At 44.1% G+C, this 19,154-nt stretch overlaps 1 protein-coding gene across 1 annotated transcript; it reads left to right on the forward strand.

Annotated features, from left to right (window-relative positions):
- The first annotated feature begins 5,081 nt into the window (after positions 1–5,081).
- Positions 5,082–18,743, forward strand: sfrp5 (secreted frizzled-related protein 5). Its single transcript, XM_070978248.1, has 3 exons — positions 5,082–6,064; positions 13,060–13,137; positions 17,122–18,743. Exons 1-3 carry the CDS (start codon positions 5,506–5,508, stop codon positions 17,448–17,450), a joined length of 966 nt encoding a protein of 321 aa, XP_070834349.1. The 5' UTR covers positions 5,082–5,505; the 3' UTR covers positions 17,451–18,743.
- Positions 18,744–19,154: the final 411 nt, after the last annotated feature.

Here is a 19,154-nt window from a genome sequence, read left to right on the forward strand (position 1 = left end):
GACGGGGTCAAAGAGGAGCCTGGTGAGCTTCCAAAAGGAGTCGACATCCTTTATTTAAACAAATCAGCGCTTCAAAAAGCCCCACGTTTATTTATTCTGCATATCCAATTATGTGAATGGAGCTGGAAGTGCTGGTGCTCAGCCCGAGCCGTGGTTTGTCTGAGCGTTTAACTTTTAACTCCTCTCCAAAAAGCATTACAGCCCGGTGAGGTTTCACTGCCTGACACCTCGCTGAGCCCCTCTTGAATCTTCAAAACTAATAAAAACTCTTCTTTGAACGGATGCCATGCCATTTTCTTAAAAATACACAGATCAAGCGGTAGAAATGTCACAGGGGAAAGGTTGCTCTTAACTCTGTCCAGCTTGTAATGAAGTTACACTCAATAAGAGTTTCAGTTTTCTGACGACTAGAGTCGACAAAATGTGCCACGACGGGGCTTTGTCAGCCGAGGCTCATGGGCCATTGTTCTCTTCACCTTTTTCATCTTCTCCCTTATTCTCCTCTACCATCTCGTTGCGACTAGTTTACTATGCAGTTACACATCCATACAAAATCAGCATCCTAGGATCAAACATTCAGACGTACGCTGAGACTGGAGCTGACGCTTAACACACCACAGTTGGAAGAAACACATTTTTTCCATGTTCGAGATATTGAACTGGATATGTGAACACGCTCACGCTTACACACATGCACCAATTGTGTGAATTCTAGCATGGTGGTAGGAAGTTTTACCCAAAATGCTGACGAGAACCATCATCTCCAGCCGGCGTTACAATAACAGTCTGTTAGCAGTGTTCTGCTGCTGCTGCTTCTGTTTATATGCATATGTGTGTCACATGATTCAGAGAAGGTCTCCCATCACGCTAAGGCTTTTTACTGGAAGCTGACTAGATGTTGGCCACACACACATACACACACACTAAAAAAAAGCACTCCTCCCCAGTTTGGGTATCCCTTTCTCCTCACTGTCTCTTTATATTGGGTTCCATGACGGTGATCTGGTCAAAGCGCCTTTACAAAGACTCCGATTGGGGGAAGCTGAAGCCAGTTGTAAGGGTTTAAGTTGACAGTGAAGGGAGGTGTGTGTGTGTGCCTGAGTGTGTGTGTGGTGGGTGGGCAGAGGGAGGGTTGTCACATTGTCGGTTTGTGTGACTGAATGTACCTTCTGACCCCGTGTGTGAGCCCTGACGTCTAAAGGAGAAGCATCCGACGCTGGAGGAGGAACAACACACCGAAGCAGGAGCGAAGATGGAAGACAAACAGAGAAAACGAGCAAAATATCCGAGCAAATAACACTTTGGCTGATAGTGAATCTGTGAACAAGAGGGCCAAAGACAGGAGAGAGCAAACACTTGTCAGCATATCTCTTTACCGCTGCCCCGTGTGACAGGCATCTACGGGTGCAGCACTATGTGACTGTGTGGTGCTAAAGTCTTCCGACATAATTTCATCACATTTCAGCAACTATGTGCCATAGTCCCCCCCACCCCCACCCCCCACCATGGCCTGTGGCTCAGTGAACAGGTTGAACTGAGGCAGAAATCAGTCATACTGCACAAGACTGATATTTCCTGGTGTCTCTCAAGCTGCCAGTTTTTTGTGCAAGTCTGTGACATTCTTGGAGCGCTAAAGCTCTCTGCTGATTTATGCTGTTTGTTTGTGTGTCTGTGGACTGACTGACCCTGCTCACGTTGTTTGCAAACAAGCAGGATAAGAAGATTACCCAACAAGTCTTAATGTCTCATGCTGAATGTCAAAGCAATTTTCAACAGAAACATTAAAAGGGAAGAACAGTGGAAGCTACTTTTGGAGTAGTAAAATCTTCACTGTGAGCTGGGAAAGCAGATAAAAGTCTTACTTAATTATAACACTGCTGCTTGAAAAATGATCAGGCTAATTAAAGTCCAAATAATTCCTCATGTGGTATTATTGCAGCGGCTCTTTCAGTGGTTACGCCTCTACCACAGTTTGCATTTACAGTCTCAGTGTGTGTGTGTGTGTGTGTGTGTGTGTGTGTGTGTGTGTGTGTGTGTGTGTGTGTGTGTGTGTGTGTGTGTGTGTGTGTGAGACAGATAAAGAGAGAGAGAAAGAAAAACTATTTGTGGGAGACACTGGTCTGTGTGTTTCACACATGTTTTGACAGTTCTGCAACCTAATCCCTATTGTTGTCTTGCGAGGCTGGGAGGTGTGTGTGGTGAGGAGGTGGGGGTCTACTCTTGGAGAAAACCTGTTACTGCCTCTGCGTAGCCTCCTCCACCACTGATTCGCGTTCTTCTGCGGTTGCATAACTTTGCATGGATGCATCGGCTGCTCTGAATCTGTCTGCTTCCTGAAAAATTCCTTTTTGAAATGTAAAGGGATGCTTTGAAGAGGGGCAGTACCACAGTGTACTGAATCTCAGCCTCTCAGTCTCAATTTCAATGTGCTTTTATTTACTCTGGCTTGAGTCAAATTGAAGTAACAGATTACTGAGCAGTTAAGGAGGTACATAAAGTACAAGGCATTTCTCTGTACTCTCTGCAGTCTGTGTTCAGATTGAGTCAGAGGAAGACAAAATGTGGATGTGTCTGTTCCCTTTCACTCCATCCCCTCCATCTTCTTGTGTGGTTTGGAATTCAAACTCTTCTTGGAGGGCATATTTGGGCGGCTGGCCACCTCACCCACCCCAGCCTTTCCTCTTTAGAATATCCCTGACACACACACACACAGACGCACGCACACACGAACACATACACACACACACACACACACAAACACACGCAAACCACACATACCCACCACCACTATCTCCAAACACACACACTCATACAACTGCTGAGACACTCTTTTCAAACCATACTAAACCTTTAGGCCCAACAATACAGGCTGGACCTAATCTTAAAGCCCTCGTCCAATCAGAGGGCGGGAAACTGGAGAGTGGAATTGATTGGCCGGTGGCCACAGGGGCCAGTTAGGGGAAGGAGAACACGAGGAGACAACCATTGTTGATTGATTACCATGAAAGACACTTTTGTTACCGACTTGAAGGCAGTACACTGCGCCTGTATCAAGAGGAAACGCTAGCGGTCTTAAAATAGGTCACTGCCGCACTAACGTGTATACGAGATACGTCACCGAGATAGTGAGGTGTGCACAGCACAATCTCACCAGCCCTTCAAGAGTAAGGTCCACAGATTATTAGCTGTGAGTAATATTGATTATCTGCAGTGCAAAGGTTAACAGAGCTCGTTTCTGAATAACAAAAGACTTTGGAGAATGAAAGCAGGAGTGGAGTGATGGAAGAGAAGAGGTGAGGAAATACGGTCGATTAGCCTCGGCTATAAACGTATCAAAGCAAACAACGCTTTGTATCCACTCAGCGATGCTTTTAATGACGATGATGACGTTCTAGGGGTGACTTCAGCTCACCGCCATCTCATCTTTCCACGATGCAGGTTATGAAAACTTCTCCAACAGAAAATTGAGCTTGTTTGTTCTGCTGGCAGCGTTTCGATTCCCAGAAAAATCACTCGGCAGTGTCTGCACACAACAATAAGTCAACAGGGATTTGAAATAAAGCTCGGGAAGATAAGGCTGAAACATGTTCAACTCAATTCTCAAGTAAAAAAATGATTTGACGGTGCAGTAATCCTATTCATAATCCTCCGGCTTTGGGAATAAGTGAAAGTGTGGTCAAGATACTATAAAACTATATGGCTGCTTGGATAATGTGGACTCGAGGGTTTTATTGATGTTCCTGGTCGCCTGATATTGAACTGCATTTTTATCTATTTGATTTCATCTTATTGAATTAGATTTTATGGACCGACTGCTGTTTCTGGAATTTTATCTTCTACGCTGCAGGCGAAGAACAATACTGTCCCTGATTCCCATCCAAGTACACCTCCAACTGTTTGCAAAACACACACACTCACTCACTCTCTCACACACACACACACACACACACACACACACACACACACACACACACACACACACACACACACACACACACACACACACACACACGCACGCTTTCCTAGTCTCCTTGTTTGTACTGCCACATACGGATAGTAATAATAATCCAAAATCACATGTCTTTTCACTTCATCTCGGTGTCAGGAGTATCCGGCCGCAGACTGCGTCCTGACAATCCTGCGACATCGTGATAAAATATCATCTCGCCCCAGCAAGCAAACACTTTGTGAACCTGCATTCGCAGCCCATTCACATGAGGACGAGCATTAATGCGTGACGTAGATCAAATGCAAGATGCAAGAACACGCTCCATGTGAGGCACCGATCCCACATCCTGCTCACAATGCTGCAGCCCTTTGAATCTGAATGTGACCCTTCCAGTGAATTTGCTGCCAAGGCGAAGGCCCTCACTGTGTCAGTGGCACTGATAGAAAGAGACAGAGGGGCAGCGTGCCTCTATTCACAACTAACATGCGCATTAGCATAACTCCCATAGCGCGGGTAAACCACCTAGCCACCTGTAAGCTGCACACCACACTTTGAAGCTCTCTTCCACCCACTTCATTCACTTCCCTTGCCTGGATTTCTTGCATAAACACATTTGTGCTTCTGCATGTGTGTGTGTGAGAGAGTAAGTTTTCTCACTGTTGATGCCAGCAGGAGCCCATTATGCTAGACTGTTTTGTGCTAATGACGTGAGCAGGCTTGAATGGCAAGCAGGCATCGTTTGTTATGAGTGGAGCAATGTGCAGGGAGCTTGTTGAACCTCTGATGAATAAAAGAAAAGGCACTGTCTTTGTGTTTGTGGGTGTGATTCTGACTTTAGAATCGTGTGCATATTAGAGAGATGGACATAAAAATACAGCTGGAGGAACTTGCCTTAGTTTGCTCTCTCTCTCGCTCTCTCATGTTAACTTGTTGTAGAGGAGGGGTTTTCTGGAGGATGAGGGGTAGGAGGAGCGTCCTGAAGGCCGGTGGGAGCCTCCCCCAGGGTTGCGATTGGCCGAGGCCGTTGTGAGTGAGTGCAGGGGAGGCCAGTAGGAAGGTGAGTGGTCTGGGAGCCTGCTAGGGGGCAGGCAGCCGCAGAGAGCAGCCACCACTGCCTGTTAAAACCTAAGGTAGTCCTCATTACAGCTACAGACTGATAGACAGAGAGCAGGGGAGGGCTGGAGACAGTGCTAAGAGAGGGAGAGGGAAGGAGAGTGAGAAATTGTGAATAGGGAAAGTTAGAGAATAAGCAGTCCTACTCGTGTGCTCACATATCCTTGACTGCTGCCTCCCCACTCCACTACCTGAGGCACACATACACACACACACAGGGAGGTGTTTCAGGGAGGCTTAGAGGGCTGACTCTCCAGGGAAGAAGGGAATTAAACACTTTTGTTTCCAATCCACCGCGTCCATACTCAGGACACAAAAAGGGATTACAGCTTGTACGCCTGCCCCACTTGTTCCTCTCTTCTCTCCGCATTTTGTCTTCACTAAGTTACTTTGGAGATTTTGGATACAACCTTCTTGAATTGTTGGTTCGAGCTCAGAGAGGCATGGCACACGGACAAAAGAGCCCCAGGTGGGCATTAACCCAGGGCTCCTTCAGCTTGGCACTGGGCCTGTCGCTCTTCTCCCTCCTCCTCCTCCTCCTCACCGTCTCGGCCGCAGACGAGTACGACTACTACAGCTGGCAGTCGGACAACTTCCACAATGGCCGCTTCTACACCAAGCAGCCCCAGTGTGTGGACATACCAGCTGACCTGCGCCTGTGCCACAATGTGGGCTACAAGAAGATGAGACTGCCCAACCTCCTGGACCACGAGACCATGCCAGAAGTCAAGCAGCAGGCGGGCAGCTGGGTGCCCCTCCTGGCCAAACGGTGCCATGCTGATACCCAGGTCTTCCTGTGCTCGCTGTTTGCACCGGTGTGCCTGGACAGGCCCATCTATCCCTGCCGCTCCCTGTGTGAGGCCGTGAGGGACAGCTGTGCTCCGGTGATGGAGACCTACGGCTTCCCCTGGCCAGAGATGCTGACCTGTGATAAGTTTCCCATTGATAACGACCTCTGCATCCCCATGCAGTTCACTGGGAACCACGCGACCCAGCCACCAGGTAGGAGTGCAGCTGTGTGCACATACACCCACTCCAACACACAGCCTCAATCAAGCATACTCACACACATACAAGTTAAAAGTCAGCAATAGTGGGAATAACTTTCATTTTATTACGGCTCCTGAAGAATTGTGTTGAATTGTGGCTTTTATAGAGGGTAAAATGTGTTTTTGACAACTCTACCATCAATGTCTTCTCAAAAACTCAGAATGTCATGTGACAAGCTCAGTAACCACACTCGATTTAAGTTGGATAAATCAATAAATACAACTTTTCCAGCTTAAAAGCAGGCTGTAACTAAATAATCTGTTAATATTCTGTTCATAACATGGCTTATATTGCACAAATTTTAGTTTTTACTCATGCGGTACAACACATGCATATTTGTAAGCAGTATCAATACACATATTAGCGAGTATTTTAAACTGGGTTAAATAATTATAATTAAAAAAAGAAATTATTGCTCTACTATGACTTGGCTTATGCAGCCACAAATGCAAAACACTACTAAAGAAAAGAAAATGAGGAGAAATGTGTCTCTGCATTGCAAATATCAGGGCTTTGATTAACTAACAGGACTGAGACAGATGAGAGTTCAAGAGCCTGCACAGTCAGAAACAGTGAGACCCTGAAAACGCCTGTGAGGCTCATACATGCTTTACCCGCACTGCAATGATGCCAGGAAGTTTAACTGAGACAATATCCAGAGGAGATCAGCGACACAGCCAAAATCAGGAAGAGGCGACGGGGGAAAGTTTTTGGGTAAGTGGACAGTTCAGGACGGCCCCCTGCCATCTGCATACGCCTCAGGGAGGGACAGAGACAGACTGAGAGAGACAGACAGGAGACTGAGAGACTCCGACGGCCAGATTGCTCACCGAGTTAAGATTAATGGACTGTTATGTTAAACACATCTTAACTGAAAAGGTGACACGCATGCACATGCATGCAGACACACACCTTTATCAGCAGACATCCATCAATCAGTCTATCTTACAACTGAGTGGATGTCTGATTTCAAGCTGTCACGCATGCAGCTCTCAAGCTGGTCTGCAGAGTGTCAGTAAATGAAGAATTAAACCCAAGATGGAGGAAATAAGAAGGAAAATTGCTACACTAGGGTTTCTGAGAGGGATTTGATTCACAAAAAATGGAAAATATTATATAATTTTTCACAGGGAGTGAGTAAGAGAAGAGACAGATGGGCCAACAGTGAGCTGTGAGAGGCCGAGTGGGAACTAAATAGAGAGAAATAGGTGTGTGCATGCGTGTGTGTGCGTGTGTGCGTGTGTGTGTGCGTGTGCGTGTGTGTGTGTGTGTGTGTGTGTGTGCATGCATGTGTATGCGCCGCGACTACTTAAGCAGCCTCTTGCACAAAAGCAGTCAGTGCTGAGAGCGGGAGAGAGGGAGAGAGGGAGTTGATGAGGGTCTTTAGACAGTGGAGGGGGACAGTCCCCACTGTGTCCCAGCCTGCTAGGCCTTTGTTGGGTCTGGCAGCCAGCAGGCCAATTAGCTAGAAGGCCAATTACGGAGCTCCCCACTAATTAGTCGACATGACAGGACAAGAGAGGCAGGCAGAGACTGGGAACAGCTAAAGTCTGATTGTCCCTGAGAGAGCCGAATGGAGAGGAGTGAAAGGAGAGGGAAGCGGGAGAGTAAAGAGAGGGAGACAGTGCATAGAATAGGAGAAAAGCTGCTTCCTGCAGCATAAAAAGTGTCTGGCTCTCTGCTTTCAATAAAGACCTGAAGAAAACGGTTTATTATTCTCATTACTCTACTTCTTGCCTTTAACCATTTATTGTCATTTCTTATCTGCTCATGGTGAAATGTTCCCTAATGTTAATATTTAATTTGACATAGCACACAGTAAATGTGTTTTCCTTATCCTCCGCCGTCCTTTAATGCATTAAACGGATTTACTAAAGCACTAAAAATGATTTTAGTCATGTCAATCATAACAAGTCGTGTGACATATCTCTGCTTTTTATCAGTAACATTCACAGTAGACTGATATCTAACTATCTGCACAGATTAAAAAAAAAAAAGAAAAAAGAGGGAAAAGATCGTCTCTTGTGAATTCATGCAGAGCTGACTTATTCCATTAGGGAAAATGGCTGTTCTGTTTTTGTAGGACTGGTATCAACTATGTGACATTTTGGCTTTGCGCAGCCATAACTCATTCTTTCACATGCTCCCTGAGAAGGAGGCAGCTTAAACTTTGTCTGTCACCTCCTCAAACAGGCGACTGTTTGTTGATCCTATCTGATCAAATAATGATCAGAGGCGGCTAGATTACAGAAAGTGGTGCGAGAGCACTGGAAGAAATGCAGAGGGAACTTTGCTATTAAGCAATTTTGTGCAGAGAGAAAAAAAAGACAAAATATGATGAACTAAATGTTTTGAGGATAAATCAACAATTGAACATTGGTTAAGTTTAACAATGGAGTGTGAGTTTGTGTACATGTGTGGCTGTGAGTCTGTGTTTTTCAAACACAGTGAACCCATATCACTTGTAGCCCGAAGGCTCAGTCACTGACATTTTGTTAAGAACCAGAGATTCTCAGATGTGCCGATGAGGCCATCCCGAGGACAAGCTTTTGGCTCTAAAACACACGCGCACACACACACACACACAAACACACTCACACACAAACACACACAGCCAGAAATAATAAAAAAGAAAAGAATTTCAGCTAAGCCCTGTTAGAAGTGAGTTTCCTGGGAATCCTCAAAGGAGATGAACAATCCTCTTCACACAGGATCATATGAGGACTCTTGTGGTAATCCAGGTGCTTCTTGGGGAGTTGGATCAATCGCAGGAATTAAGTGCTGTACTACCTGCTGCTCTCTCTGTCCGCGAGGCCCCGATGCTATCTGGGCTATTCTGCAATTACATGATATAGCACGGTTCGAGGGCTGCTGTGGAAACTAACAGAACAGAGTTAGATTCACTTTCCACCTCTCTGTCATAGCCAAAACCGAGAGGAACACCACCTGAGCTGAGGCTGTGTGTGTGTGTGGATGTGTTGGCATTTGTGCCTGTGGGTATGTGGGTATGTGTGTGTGTTACAGGGGCTGATGGGGGGTGATTATGTGAAACACAAGTCTGTAGATATTATACTAGGGAAGACAAGCAGACTGCTGACAAAAGAGGGCCCAGGCATCCAGGGAGTGAAAAAGGCCAGCTGAGCTCAGGCTGCCAGGCAGAGCACAGTTAATGCCACCCATCAACTCCACCTATAATGAGGCTACCTTTAGCTACTGTCAGCATCAGCAAATCAACAGGTGTCAGTAGGATACTGTTAGAGTCTGCGTGGGGAAAACTCCATTAGCACAAACTGCATGATTCCACACAAACTGTTCTTCAAGACAACGCACACGCTGTCCAGTGGAAGTCGTTGAAATTGCATGGTGTGAAAGATATTGTCTGTCCTCACCGTACTCACTGATGCGGCCAGTGTAAGTTACAACCGTGCTGAAGGAGACAGGCAGCACTGTCAGGTCCCCAGCAGCACAATGGGCGCTACTCATGTGGCCCTGGCTGCTATATGAAAGGGAAAATGTGATCCAATGCTGTGTGCATGGAAGACTGCCTCGGCCTTTTGAGAATGTATTTTCTCTTCTGTATAGGATTCCTACAGATGCAAGGAGCATGCTGTGTTTTAGGGGCCCCGGGGGCTGCCTGCAGGCCACAGTTAAGTCCTCCTCTGTCTGTCTGCATGCCACATTAAAACAGATGTTAGGCCCTCCGACATAAATCACACTCTGCATTTCATCTCCGGCACAGTACCGTTTTATGTCATAAGAATTGCTGCTCATAACTTAAAGGGCCCAAATGAGGCATGAGATAGTGACCCACGCATACTTTAAATGGAACTTTCTTCCCATTAATGTCGCTGTAATCGCCGACTGCAGGGAAGAGGTACAAGACACGTCAGGGGATCGGATGACGACACTGTTAGATGTGGTTATCTTTTGTGTGAGAGAGAGACGGAGAAAGTGAGCAGGAGCATGTAACATTTGCACATACTGCGACTCGGATTACACCCAACTGTAACAGTTGCTTTTAGGCAAAGTTTCTGAAATGTTGCAAACGTAAAAAGTGATTTACAGCGTTTGTGTTTTCAACAGAATGTTTGAAGCGAAGGAAAAGGATTCCTGAACGTCACGTAATGACAAATGGAGTCTTTTCGGAATAAACTGTTTGGGCAAGGCGTTTCTGCTCTTTCAGTCACAAAGTGATGACTATAATTCATGTTGTTGAAACTTTAAAATTAAATGCACATAGCAATTTCCTACTGCACCAACTAATTACAACAAAATGATGATATCATCACATTACTGTGTTGTAATGTTTTTGGAGGGCTCAGCTGGCAAATATAAGTGCACACTGACACTTCTTCATGGAGCGCTCTTTTCCAAAATTATGTCACTGCTTGACAATTTCTTTATCAAGCACATCAAAAGTGTTCATAAGCAAGTCTAAGATGTTTTTTTCTATTATTGGGGAGATTCTGTAGCATCAGCCTCTCTAATTTGTTAAAATACTGAGATGGAAAAGAAGGTTATGTGAAAGAGAGAAGACAGCGAGAGGGGGACGAGAGACAAAAGATAGAGCCGGGGAGAGAGACTGAAATGGAGAAAGTGATATTAACCTCAGAGCTATGACTAAGTGAAGCTGTGTGGTTAAGTTGCTGGACTCTTGCCGTACGTCATTTCCACTCTGGCTTGCTGTTTGAGGATTAACAGCAGGGCTTTCCAACAAGACCACCTCTCTACTCACCCTGCTCCCATCGTGCTTTCCCTCTTATCCTCAATCCTCAACTCCCAATCTTCATCCTCTGCAGCAACGGCTCTGACAGACATTATTATTACATTCGTCACTGTGATAGGGAACATTAAAGTTTCTGTAATAGCCCAGCGTGCAAATGACGAAAAGCAGCACACAACAGGGAGTCAAGTCCAAAGTCAACCAAAGCAAGAACATAATTCTCAAAATGTAATCACGTGGCATGCTGAAAAAAATTCCTAAAGTGCTTTGAGATGATGGCAAAGTACATTAATGACCTAATGTCAAAATATTTGAGTAGAAATGTGTCCAGGGGGGGAAAAAAAAAACACACCAAGCCATGCAGCAGTGATTCCCATCAGAACATGACGGTGATTCCCTCAACAGAGAGCGGAGCGTGATGAGGGCAGTCGTTGCTTAATTGATTCCTCAGCAGCATCCAAATACTGGTTTTTCGGTCCAAGCTCAACGAAGTTTCATGGAGGGGCTGCTTTCTCCTGACGCATGGTCTGGCATCCACGCAGCTGGATCTCCTGCCAACATACCACCCCTGTGAAACCAGAATGAATTACCACCGAGTCTGAATAAGACGTACCAGCTTCAAGGGAATCATTCAAAACAGACAAATCCAGAGCTCTGGCGTCTCTTGATCTGAGTGTGCGTGTTTCTGTGCTCTCGTCCCAGTCTTCATGTCAGCACCAGCCAATTAGAGGACTGACCCCCTGTAGGCCTCGCAGGTCTCCCGCCTGTGAAAGCATGGGAACCCTCAGAGGAGGAAAAACTGGCATTTACTCTCCAAGAACATGGTTCAACTCCCTCCGACACACATACGAGCGCATGCACACACGCACACATGGGGGTTAAGGGGGTTCACCTCCCGACGACCTGAGCAGCGAAGCATGCTAAACTTTGACCCCCTCTCATTATCTACCCAGACGCTGAGGTTTGGACTGGGGTGATAACCTTTGAACCCTGACTTTTAACCCAGGGGCCTGGACTGGACCATGCCAGGATAATCCTGTGTGCGTTTGCACGAGTGCGCGTTTGTAAGTGTGACTCACAGGAATAGAGAAAGAGCAGGGAGCTTTCAGGGGAAGAGATCTGAACATGTTTTGGATATTGCAGAGAGTGAATGACAGAAAATTTTAGCTCCCCTATAAGCAGCCGCCCTGAAAAAGGCGGCATACTCAGCAGAAGATCAGCACTGTTGTCGCTCCAGATGAGTCTTGTCTAATGATATTTATCTGGCCTGCAGCTGTATATACGGTGTGGGGAAGACTTCTATACCACATCCATCTGGCACAAGGCTCTGTTTTGTGGACAAGTGGACTGATATTAGATGCACGCAGCTATAACCAGCCCCTCTGGGAGTTTCTGTTTTGCCATAACAAACTTTTGCACTGAAGAGCCAGAAGAAGACTGAAAGGGATGATGAAGCACGTTCGTGTGTCTGAGAGAGAACAGATTGAAGGCTTTGAAAGCAGGTTTTGTAAAAGGCACAGGCGATGTCATGGTAATTATTTCCACCTCCACGCACATTTTGTCAGTTTTTGCTGTATATTTAAGTGTAGAAGTGAGATGTTTCGGTAGAGAACTAAAAAAGACTTCATGTAAGACGCGTACTTCTCTCTCATATTGAGTTGGAACACAATAACAACAATCAACAAATCAAAGTAAGTGAGGCTAAACATGCTTTTGAGCAAAGCAGGCATGACCATAAATTTTGAGTTAAAAATAAACTGAGCTTGTTGCTTTGGTTTCCCCTTGCTGTTTCACAATGTGAGGTTGCTGTGTGGCCTACATGCTGGCTGCGTCTGTGTACTGAAGCACTTTTCACTGAGTTCAGTTGCTCCTGCTGCAGCGTTTACCTTTCTGCACAGCCTAGACCACGCCTGCACCACCAAAATATACAAGGGCCAGAATAAAAACATTTTGTCCGGTGTAATTGAAGGGCAAACACCAGTCAGCCTGCTGGACTGTATATTCGCACCGCAGCAAATAGCCTCTGACAAGAGGAGGGGGGCTGCAAATAAGTGCCTCAAAAGTGCTCTGGGCTTAATGATTTCATACTGACACGGCTTTGGTTTTGCTGACTGCACTTGACTAACAATGACCTCAATTCAGCTCTTAGATATTATCCAATCTGGCCATAATGGAAAACGAAAGGTGCAGTTGCTAATGACAAATAATTCTTCTGTCCCCTCAGTATCCAAGGTGTGCCCTCCATGTGACAATGAGCTGAAGACAGACAACATCATGGAGCATTACTGCGCCAGTGACTTCGGTAAGTACCAGCCATTAAGATTAAGACTTGCATATATACAGTGCAGGTGAGCAGAGGGAACTTAACGTACAGCAGGGCTGCTCATTGACAGCAGGTGGCACAAAAGTTAAAACTGCAACAGCTACAGCTTTCTTTGCCTGAAGGTGGCGACACTGACTGCTACACTTTCCGAGAAGCGGCGCAGGTTAGCATGTATAAAGCTAATCTGGAAAATGACCAAACAGCTCCCCCTTGTGGAGAATCTGCAACCTGCTGAACGTGAATAAATGAGTTTGTGGGTGCCAGCAACAAAGTATGGCGGCATTGTGCACCATGGATACTTAGCTTATGTTTCAGCCGTTTGCTAGTTTGTCTGTCAGCAGGATTATGAAAATACTACTGGCCCGATTTCATCCATCCAAATGTGACTTTTCTGCAATAAACTCCACCAGACATAATCAAGGAAAAATGTTTTAACTTTACGCTTCACGAGAACAAGCAATAATAAGGGCTGCTCTCTTCAAGCGGCCTTCGAGTTTTGTATTTATTAAATCACAAGTGCAACAGCGCAAACAAAATGCCACAGGCTTAATGAGAAGTTTCAGGCCTGTTTTTAATCAGTCAATAAGAAAATAATAAATAAAATGAATATTGAAATATTGAAATTAAAAACATGAAAGAAAGAATTTTAAATGCACGGGTATGTGCCTTCATGAATAAATTAAATATTTATTTTCATAAATTCAATTTGACTAAATTACACTAAAAGCAACAGTTTATGTCCAGTATTCTAATAACATTACATTATGTTAAATAAGCAAAAATAATAGCAGGACTCCTGCAAAATAACTTCATACACACACACAGTGTTAAATAAAATCAGCTGAAATATTATGCACATACTTGTTTATCAATGTAAAAACTGATGTGCTGTGACTTTACAAAGCCTTAGATTTAAAAATGACACTAACACCAGCTAACTATCAGACATATATCATATATTACACATTGAATTTGGTTTTCTCTTTCAGTTAAAGGGTACTTTGTTGACGGACATAAAAAATAATGAGGCTTGGGCTGATGATGATTTTCATTATATATTTAGTGTTTTCATCTTCTCCCTCTTACTTTAAACCATCTGTTCTGTTAAACCACATGTTGAAAAAGGTCATGTGAGCACAGACATGAACAAGTAAAAGCCACATTAATTTTGCTCTGCTCGCTCTGATAGCAAAACCCTTTTCTTCTCATACACTGATAAATTAATTTAACTGTTTTCAGTCCCCGGTGTCCATTCAACATTATTTTCTCAATTTTCTACTTTCCAGCATTCCAGTTTCACCACAGTAATGACCTGCACGCAAAGCCAGAACAAAATTATTCCATTATTTCTGCTCATCGAGGCTTTTGGCCCATCACACTCTGCAGCAGCTGAATTTCTGCTTGCATGGACTATTGCCCCAGTCTTCAGAGTTAATGATATACTGCACTCTATTTTCTCTGGTCATAGGATTGTGAACACTGAACCTGAAATGGTAACAGGAAAAAAACTCATAACCTTTGGAGACTCGTGAAGAACATGCTCATGTTTCTGAACAGATTAGCGAGAATAGTGTAATTTTAAATGAAATGTGGCCAGGCCAGTGCTGAAAACCATATTTCTATTCTATAGTGTCCCACAGAGGAAATGTCTGCAATTTAAAAGAGACCAAGTTTCATAATTTATCTTCTGGCAACTGCCCACACCTACAAAATATACAGAACATGACCCATCATAAATCATAAATTAATAAACACCCAAGACATCACATCCAACAACAACAACAAAATTCATCTTTGTGCACATTACTCACACTGAGCCGCAGCCAAAATGTAGGCTCATCCCCGTAATTAATCATGACTTTCCCAAGTCACAGATATTTATTTGTGTGATTAATTTCTGGATTACATATCTCAATCTTCCAACATGAGGGTATTTTGGGCTTCAGAAAGCGTTGCAGATTATTTCTGTTCATTAGAATGAAACATGATTAGAGGTGAAAGCGGAAAGGCAGCCACACCAACACATTTCATTGGCTATTAATGTATATGACTGGATGAGACATGGGGATGAGTCGAGAAGTCGAGATAACCATGACGTATGGATTTGGAGATCAAGGCATGAATGACTCCACCGTGTTATTCTATAGGGCGATAGCTGACTACAGCTTGATCTCACGCCTCATGAATGTTACCTATTCATCTTCGGACACTGTTCACCCTCAGAGCATATCGTGTTTTATTACAGCCAACTTTTGATGTCTGATCTCTTCACATTCCTTGTTGTACCATCCGGCAGCTTGGTGCACAGTTTTGACAAGAGTAGAAAAGAAGGGGGGGGGGGGGGGGGGGGGGGGTCTGGCAGGGTACAGACATGAAGCTGACACCGGGCTGGTAGGGGAGGTTGCTTGCTTAAAGAAAACCTGTTTCTTCTCAAAATGACGGCTCACTTCTCTCTCCTTCTCTTTCCATGCTTCTACACCCCCTCTGCTCACTTTAAAGAAAGTCAGCTTGTATAAAGACGTGGGTGCAGCTTGTCACAAGGATACTGGCCAGGCTGCACGGTGGGCCCCTCTGCATCACTTATGACTGAATATGAGTGGGCATTCAAAGTGACAGGGGAGGGAAATTATTTTATCCTTCCTATCTTTACTGAACACACAAACGTAAATGCATTTGTTCATAAAAACACACACGCCTGCAAGCAAATGCGCCCTGAGTGAAGGAGCTGCATGTGAATCAGAGGCAACTCAACACACACATTCCTTCTTGGACATGCTATCACTTCACGTGTGCTGCATACGTATCGTAGTGTACCGGGGGATGTTTATGCAACTGTAGACAAGCAGGCGAGAAGCAAAATGGCCATCTTCCAACCGGCTCGGGTACATAGCGATGCTTCACGCTGACCCTGCGCTCATGCCTGGCCCGTGATTAATTTCACCTGTCAAAATGTTCACCCAGAGAATTCCTCTCTCAAATGCTTGGCAGTTCAATTTTAATCTCTCACATGTTCAAATATGAACTTATAAACATGGAGCTCGACGGGAGATACAAGTCGGTACTTCATTGGGTTGATAAACCAGAGTTTGTCATAGCCCCCCTCACAAAGAGTGAAAGAGGTATCTGTTCTGTATTTTTTGTTTTAAAAATACAGGACTGTAAGCACAAAGTAAGCTCAATATCCCAAGAAGAGCATGAGACGTTAACATTGATTACATCTGACTACAACGTGTGTAAGTGACTGCGGTCCCGTGTAGAAACATTATTGATGTTAAAACCACAGCTGTGTACTGAAGGCTTTGACTCGAATCAGGTTAGGTCTGAAACATGAGAACTTGAGACATGACTTTGACTTGACTTCTGCAAGACCTCAAACCAAACTCCCTTAAAGCTTCACTTGAAAGCAAAAAACATTCAAGTAGCAAGATTTGACATGGATTTCCATGTGCTAAATATTCTGTTTTCTTTGCCCTTATTCTGAAAAAGACAATATTCCTACTAAGCTGTTTACACGGCAAAAGAAAATGAGTATTCTTCTAATAGCTAGCACATTTGAATGATTAGGCCTTTGTACTGAAAGGACTTTGCCTACAAAGACTCGTGACTTGGACTCAGTCTCATCGCATCAAGACTTGATTTAAACTTGCTTCAAAAGACTTTGGTCATAACTCCAAAAACACGTCCTCCTTTTCGCGTATGGGTTTTCCCCGAGTGAGACACACAAACATACTCAGGGCGCAGTTTTGGACGCTGCAGGAGAAGTTAAATGATGATACTCAGGAGAGGTGTAAAATAGCACAGCACAGAGATCAGTGTTGGTCCTGCAGAAATGTCACAGCTGCTACAGCAGAGGGGAACAAGGGAAGTGACACATAAACAGCTTCTGGGTGTAAATATCTGTCTTTTATAGAGTAAAAGTTGAACTGAGGTCAAATATCTCCCTCTCCCTCTCTTCTTCCTCAGCCCTCAAGATGAAAATCAAGGAGGTGAAGAAGGAGAAGGGCGACCGGAAGCTGATTGCAGCACAAAAGAAGAAGAAAGTGTTGAAGCAGGGTGTGCTGAAGAAGAAGGACCTGAAGAAGCTGACCTTGTACATCAAGAACGGCGCCAACTGCCCGTGCTCCCAGCTGGACAGCCTGGGCTCCAACTTCCTCATCATGGGCCGCAAAGTGGACCAGCAACTGCTGCTCATGTCCATTCACAAGTGGGACAAGAAGAGCAAGGAGCTCAAGTTCGCCATCAAGTACATGAAGTCCCATCAGTGTCCCACCTACCACACCGTCTTCCAGTGACGCGGCTCGCTGTGCTATTCGCAGAATCCACGATCGCTCCCGACGTTCCACCCTGTTCCACATAGATCCTAATTCTCATTTCAATAACCCAGATCCTTGCAAAATCTGTTACCAGACCACTACATAGTCCTACAAGGGGTCGCAAAGGTGGTTAAGCTTTTATTTTTGCAGCTTTAAACATGAATCAGGCCGTCAAAGGTCTGATCTGCTTAGATGGACCAGAGATATTAACGTTAGAGAGGGGGGTAAGAGGCACACTCTGCAGCTCCTCTGGATAATAAAAGCCCCAAAGAAACAGATTTTATAAGAATCACAATGTCATTTTATTTCCAAAAGAGAAATTTTGATCTATCCCCCGCAATCTGACAGAATCTTCTTTAACAATTCTACTTTCCTCTTCTGATATAGTAGAAACAATCACTTGTATGATATCTTACAGCAACCTTATCAATTAGACAGTAGCAGTAAGAAATGGGAACCTAAAGATGTGAGGCAACTATTGGAGGGAAAAGGTGTTTGATAATGTAAAGCTTATAGACAGACAGCGGGAAGGCGGGGTTTGTTTCAGCGCAAACGGAGCTGAGAGAAATGAAACGCTGCAGTGCATGTGGGCTGTGCAACGGGCCAGCGTGCACACTGGCACAGAGCTCCCAGGAACAACATCAAAGCAGAGAAATGTAGATGATCCACTTAATTGTATGTTTTAATAATGTAAAAAGTAGGTTATTCAGATGAATACTAGATGATTAGAAAACTGGGCTTTTTTCTTTTATCCCTGCCGGGAAAGAAGACCGATGGAAGGAGACAGACTGACGGACTGGATGACGCTTCCACTGACTTTGTACAGCACCGTTTTTTTGTGGCCTGAGAGAGGGAAACTTGAATATTTTTTGCATTTTCAATTGAAGAGAGAAGGAGGTTAAGGCAGAGAAGTTTCTGACAACAAGTGGAGAATAAAAGAGAAGGAAAGAGAGAGAAAGAGACTCTGGACAGAGCCAACGCTGTTGGTTGATAAGTCTCTGGTACTCGCTGTTTTTCACACTTCAAATGTTTCTTTGTTTTGTACTTACAATTTTTGACTTTGCTTCAGTTAAACTTATATTGTATGACAGAAGAAATCATACATACAGACATAGCACCTGAATTCACTGTCACCGTAGCAATAAAAGATGAAAATTTAACTTACAATATTTTCTAATCAGTTAACCTGTAAGTAGTTCTGTTACTGAAATACGTCTTTGTTTTACAAAAAAAAGTAAATGAATAAAATATATTTGAAATTTTTATAAAGAATATTTCTTTGAAATGTGCCATTTCTTTAGCAGTATGATTTCAACCACAAAATGCGCACTCATTTCTGACGTTATCGCCTGGACGAGATGAGAAAACACATAAATGCACACTGACACACTAAACACAGCTGATTACTCTCCTGACCTGCAAGTTTAATTTTCCATTTGAAAATAGAAAAGTAATTGAAAAGTTTGAATTAAAATAAGATTGCATTGTTCCCCAATCAGATGCACCCAGCCCATAGCACGGATTAAAAAGAGACACTACTCAGATTTTCTATTCTTTTAACAGTCCAAAATCTTAATTTTACATTGATCTACAGATCAATAAATGCAATTTTAGACAATCTAATTTACTTTGAAAATCTTCTATCGCTGATTTTTAAGTAGAAAATGAACCCGAGCAAAGCGT

The sequence above is a fragment of the Chaetodon trifascialis genome, chromosome 13, assembly GCF_039877785.1.
Source record: "Chaetodon trifascialis isolate fChaTrf1 chromosome 13, fChaTrf1.hap1, whole genome shotgun sequence".
Classification (NCBI taxonomy): Eukaryota; Metazoa; Chordata; class Actinopteri; order Chaetodontiformes; family Chaetodontidae; genus Chaetodon; species Chaetodon trifascialis.

Coding starts and splice junctions, on each gene's coding strand:
- sfrp5 (XM_070978248.1), top strand. CDS start 5,506: ATGGCACACGGACAAAAGAGCCCCAGGTGGGCATTAACCCAGGGCTCC. Junction 6,065..13,059: donor CCACGCGACCCAGCCACCAG/GTAGGAGTGCAG, acceptor CTGTCCCCTCAG/TATCCAAGGTGTGCCCTCCA. Junction 13,138..17,121: donor TTACTGCGCCAGTGACTTCG/GTAAGTACCAGC, acceptor CTTCTTCCTCAG/CCCTCAAGATGAAAATCAAG.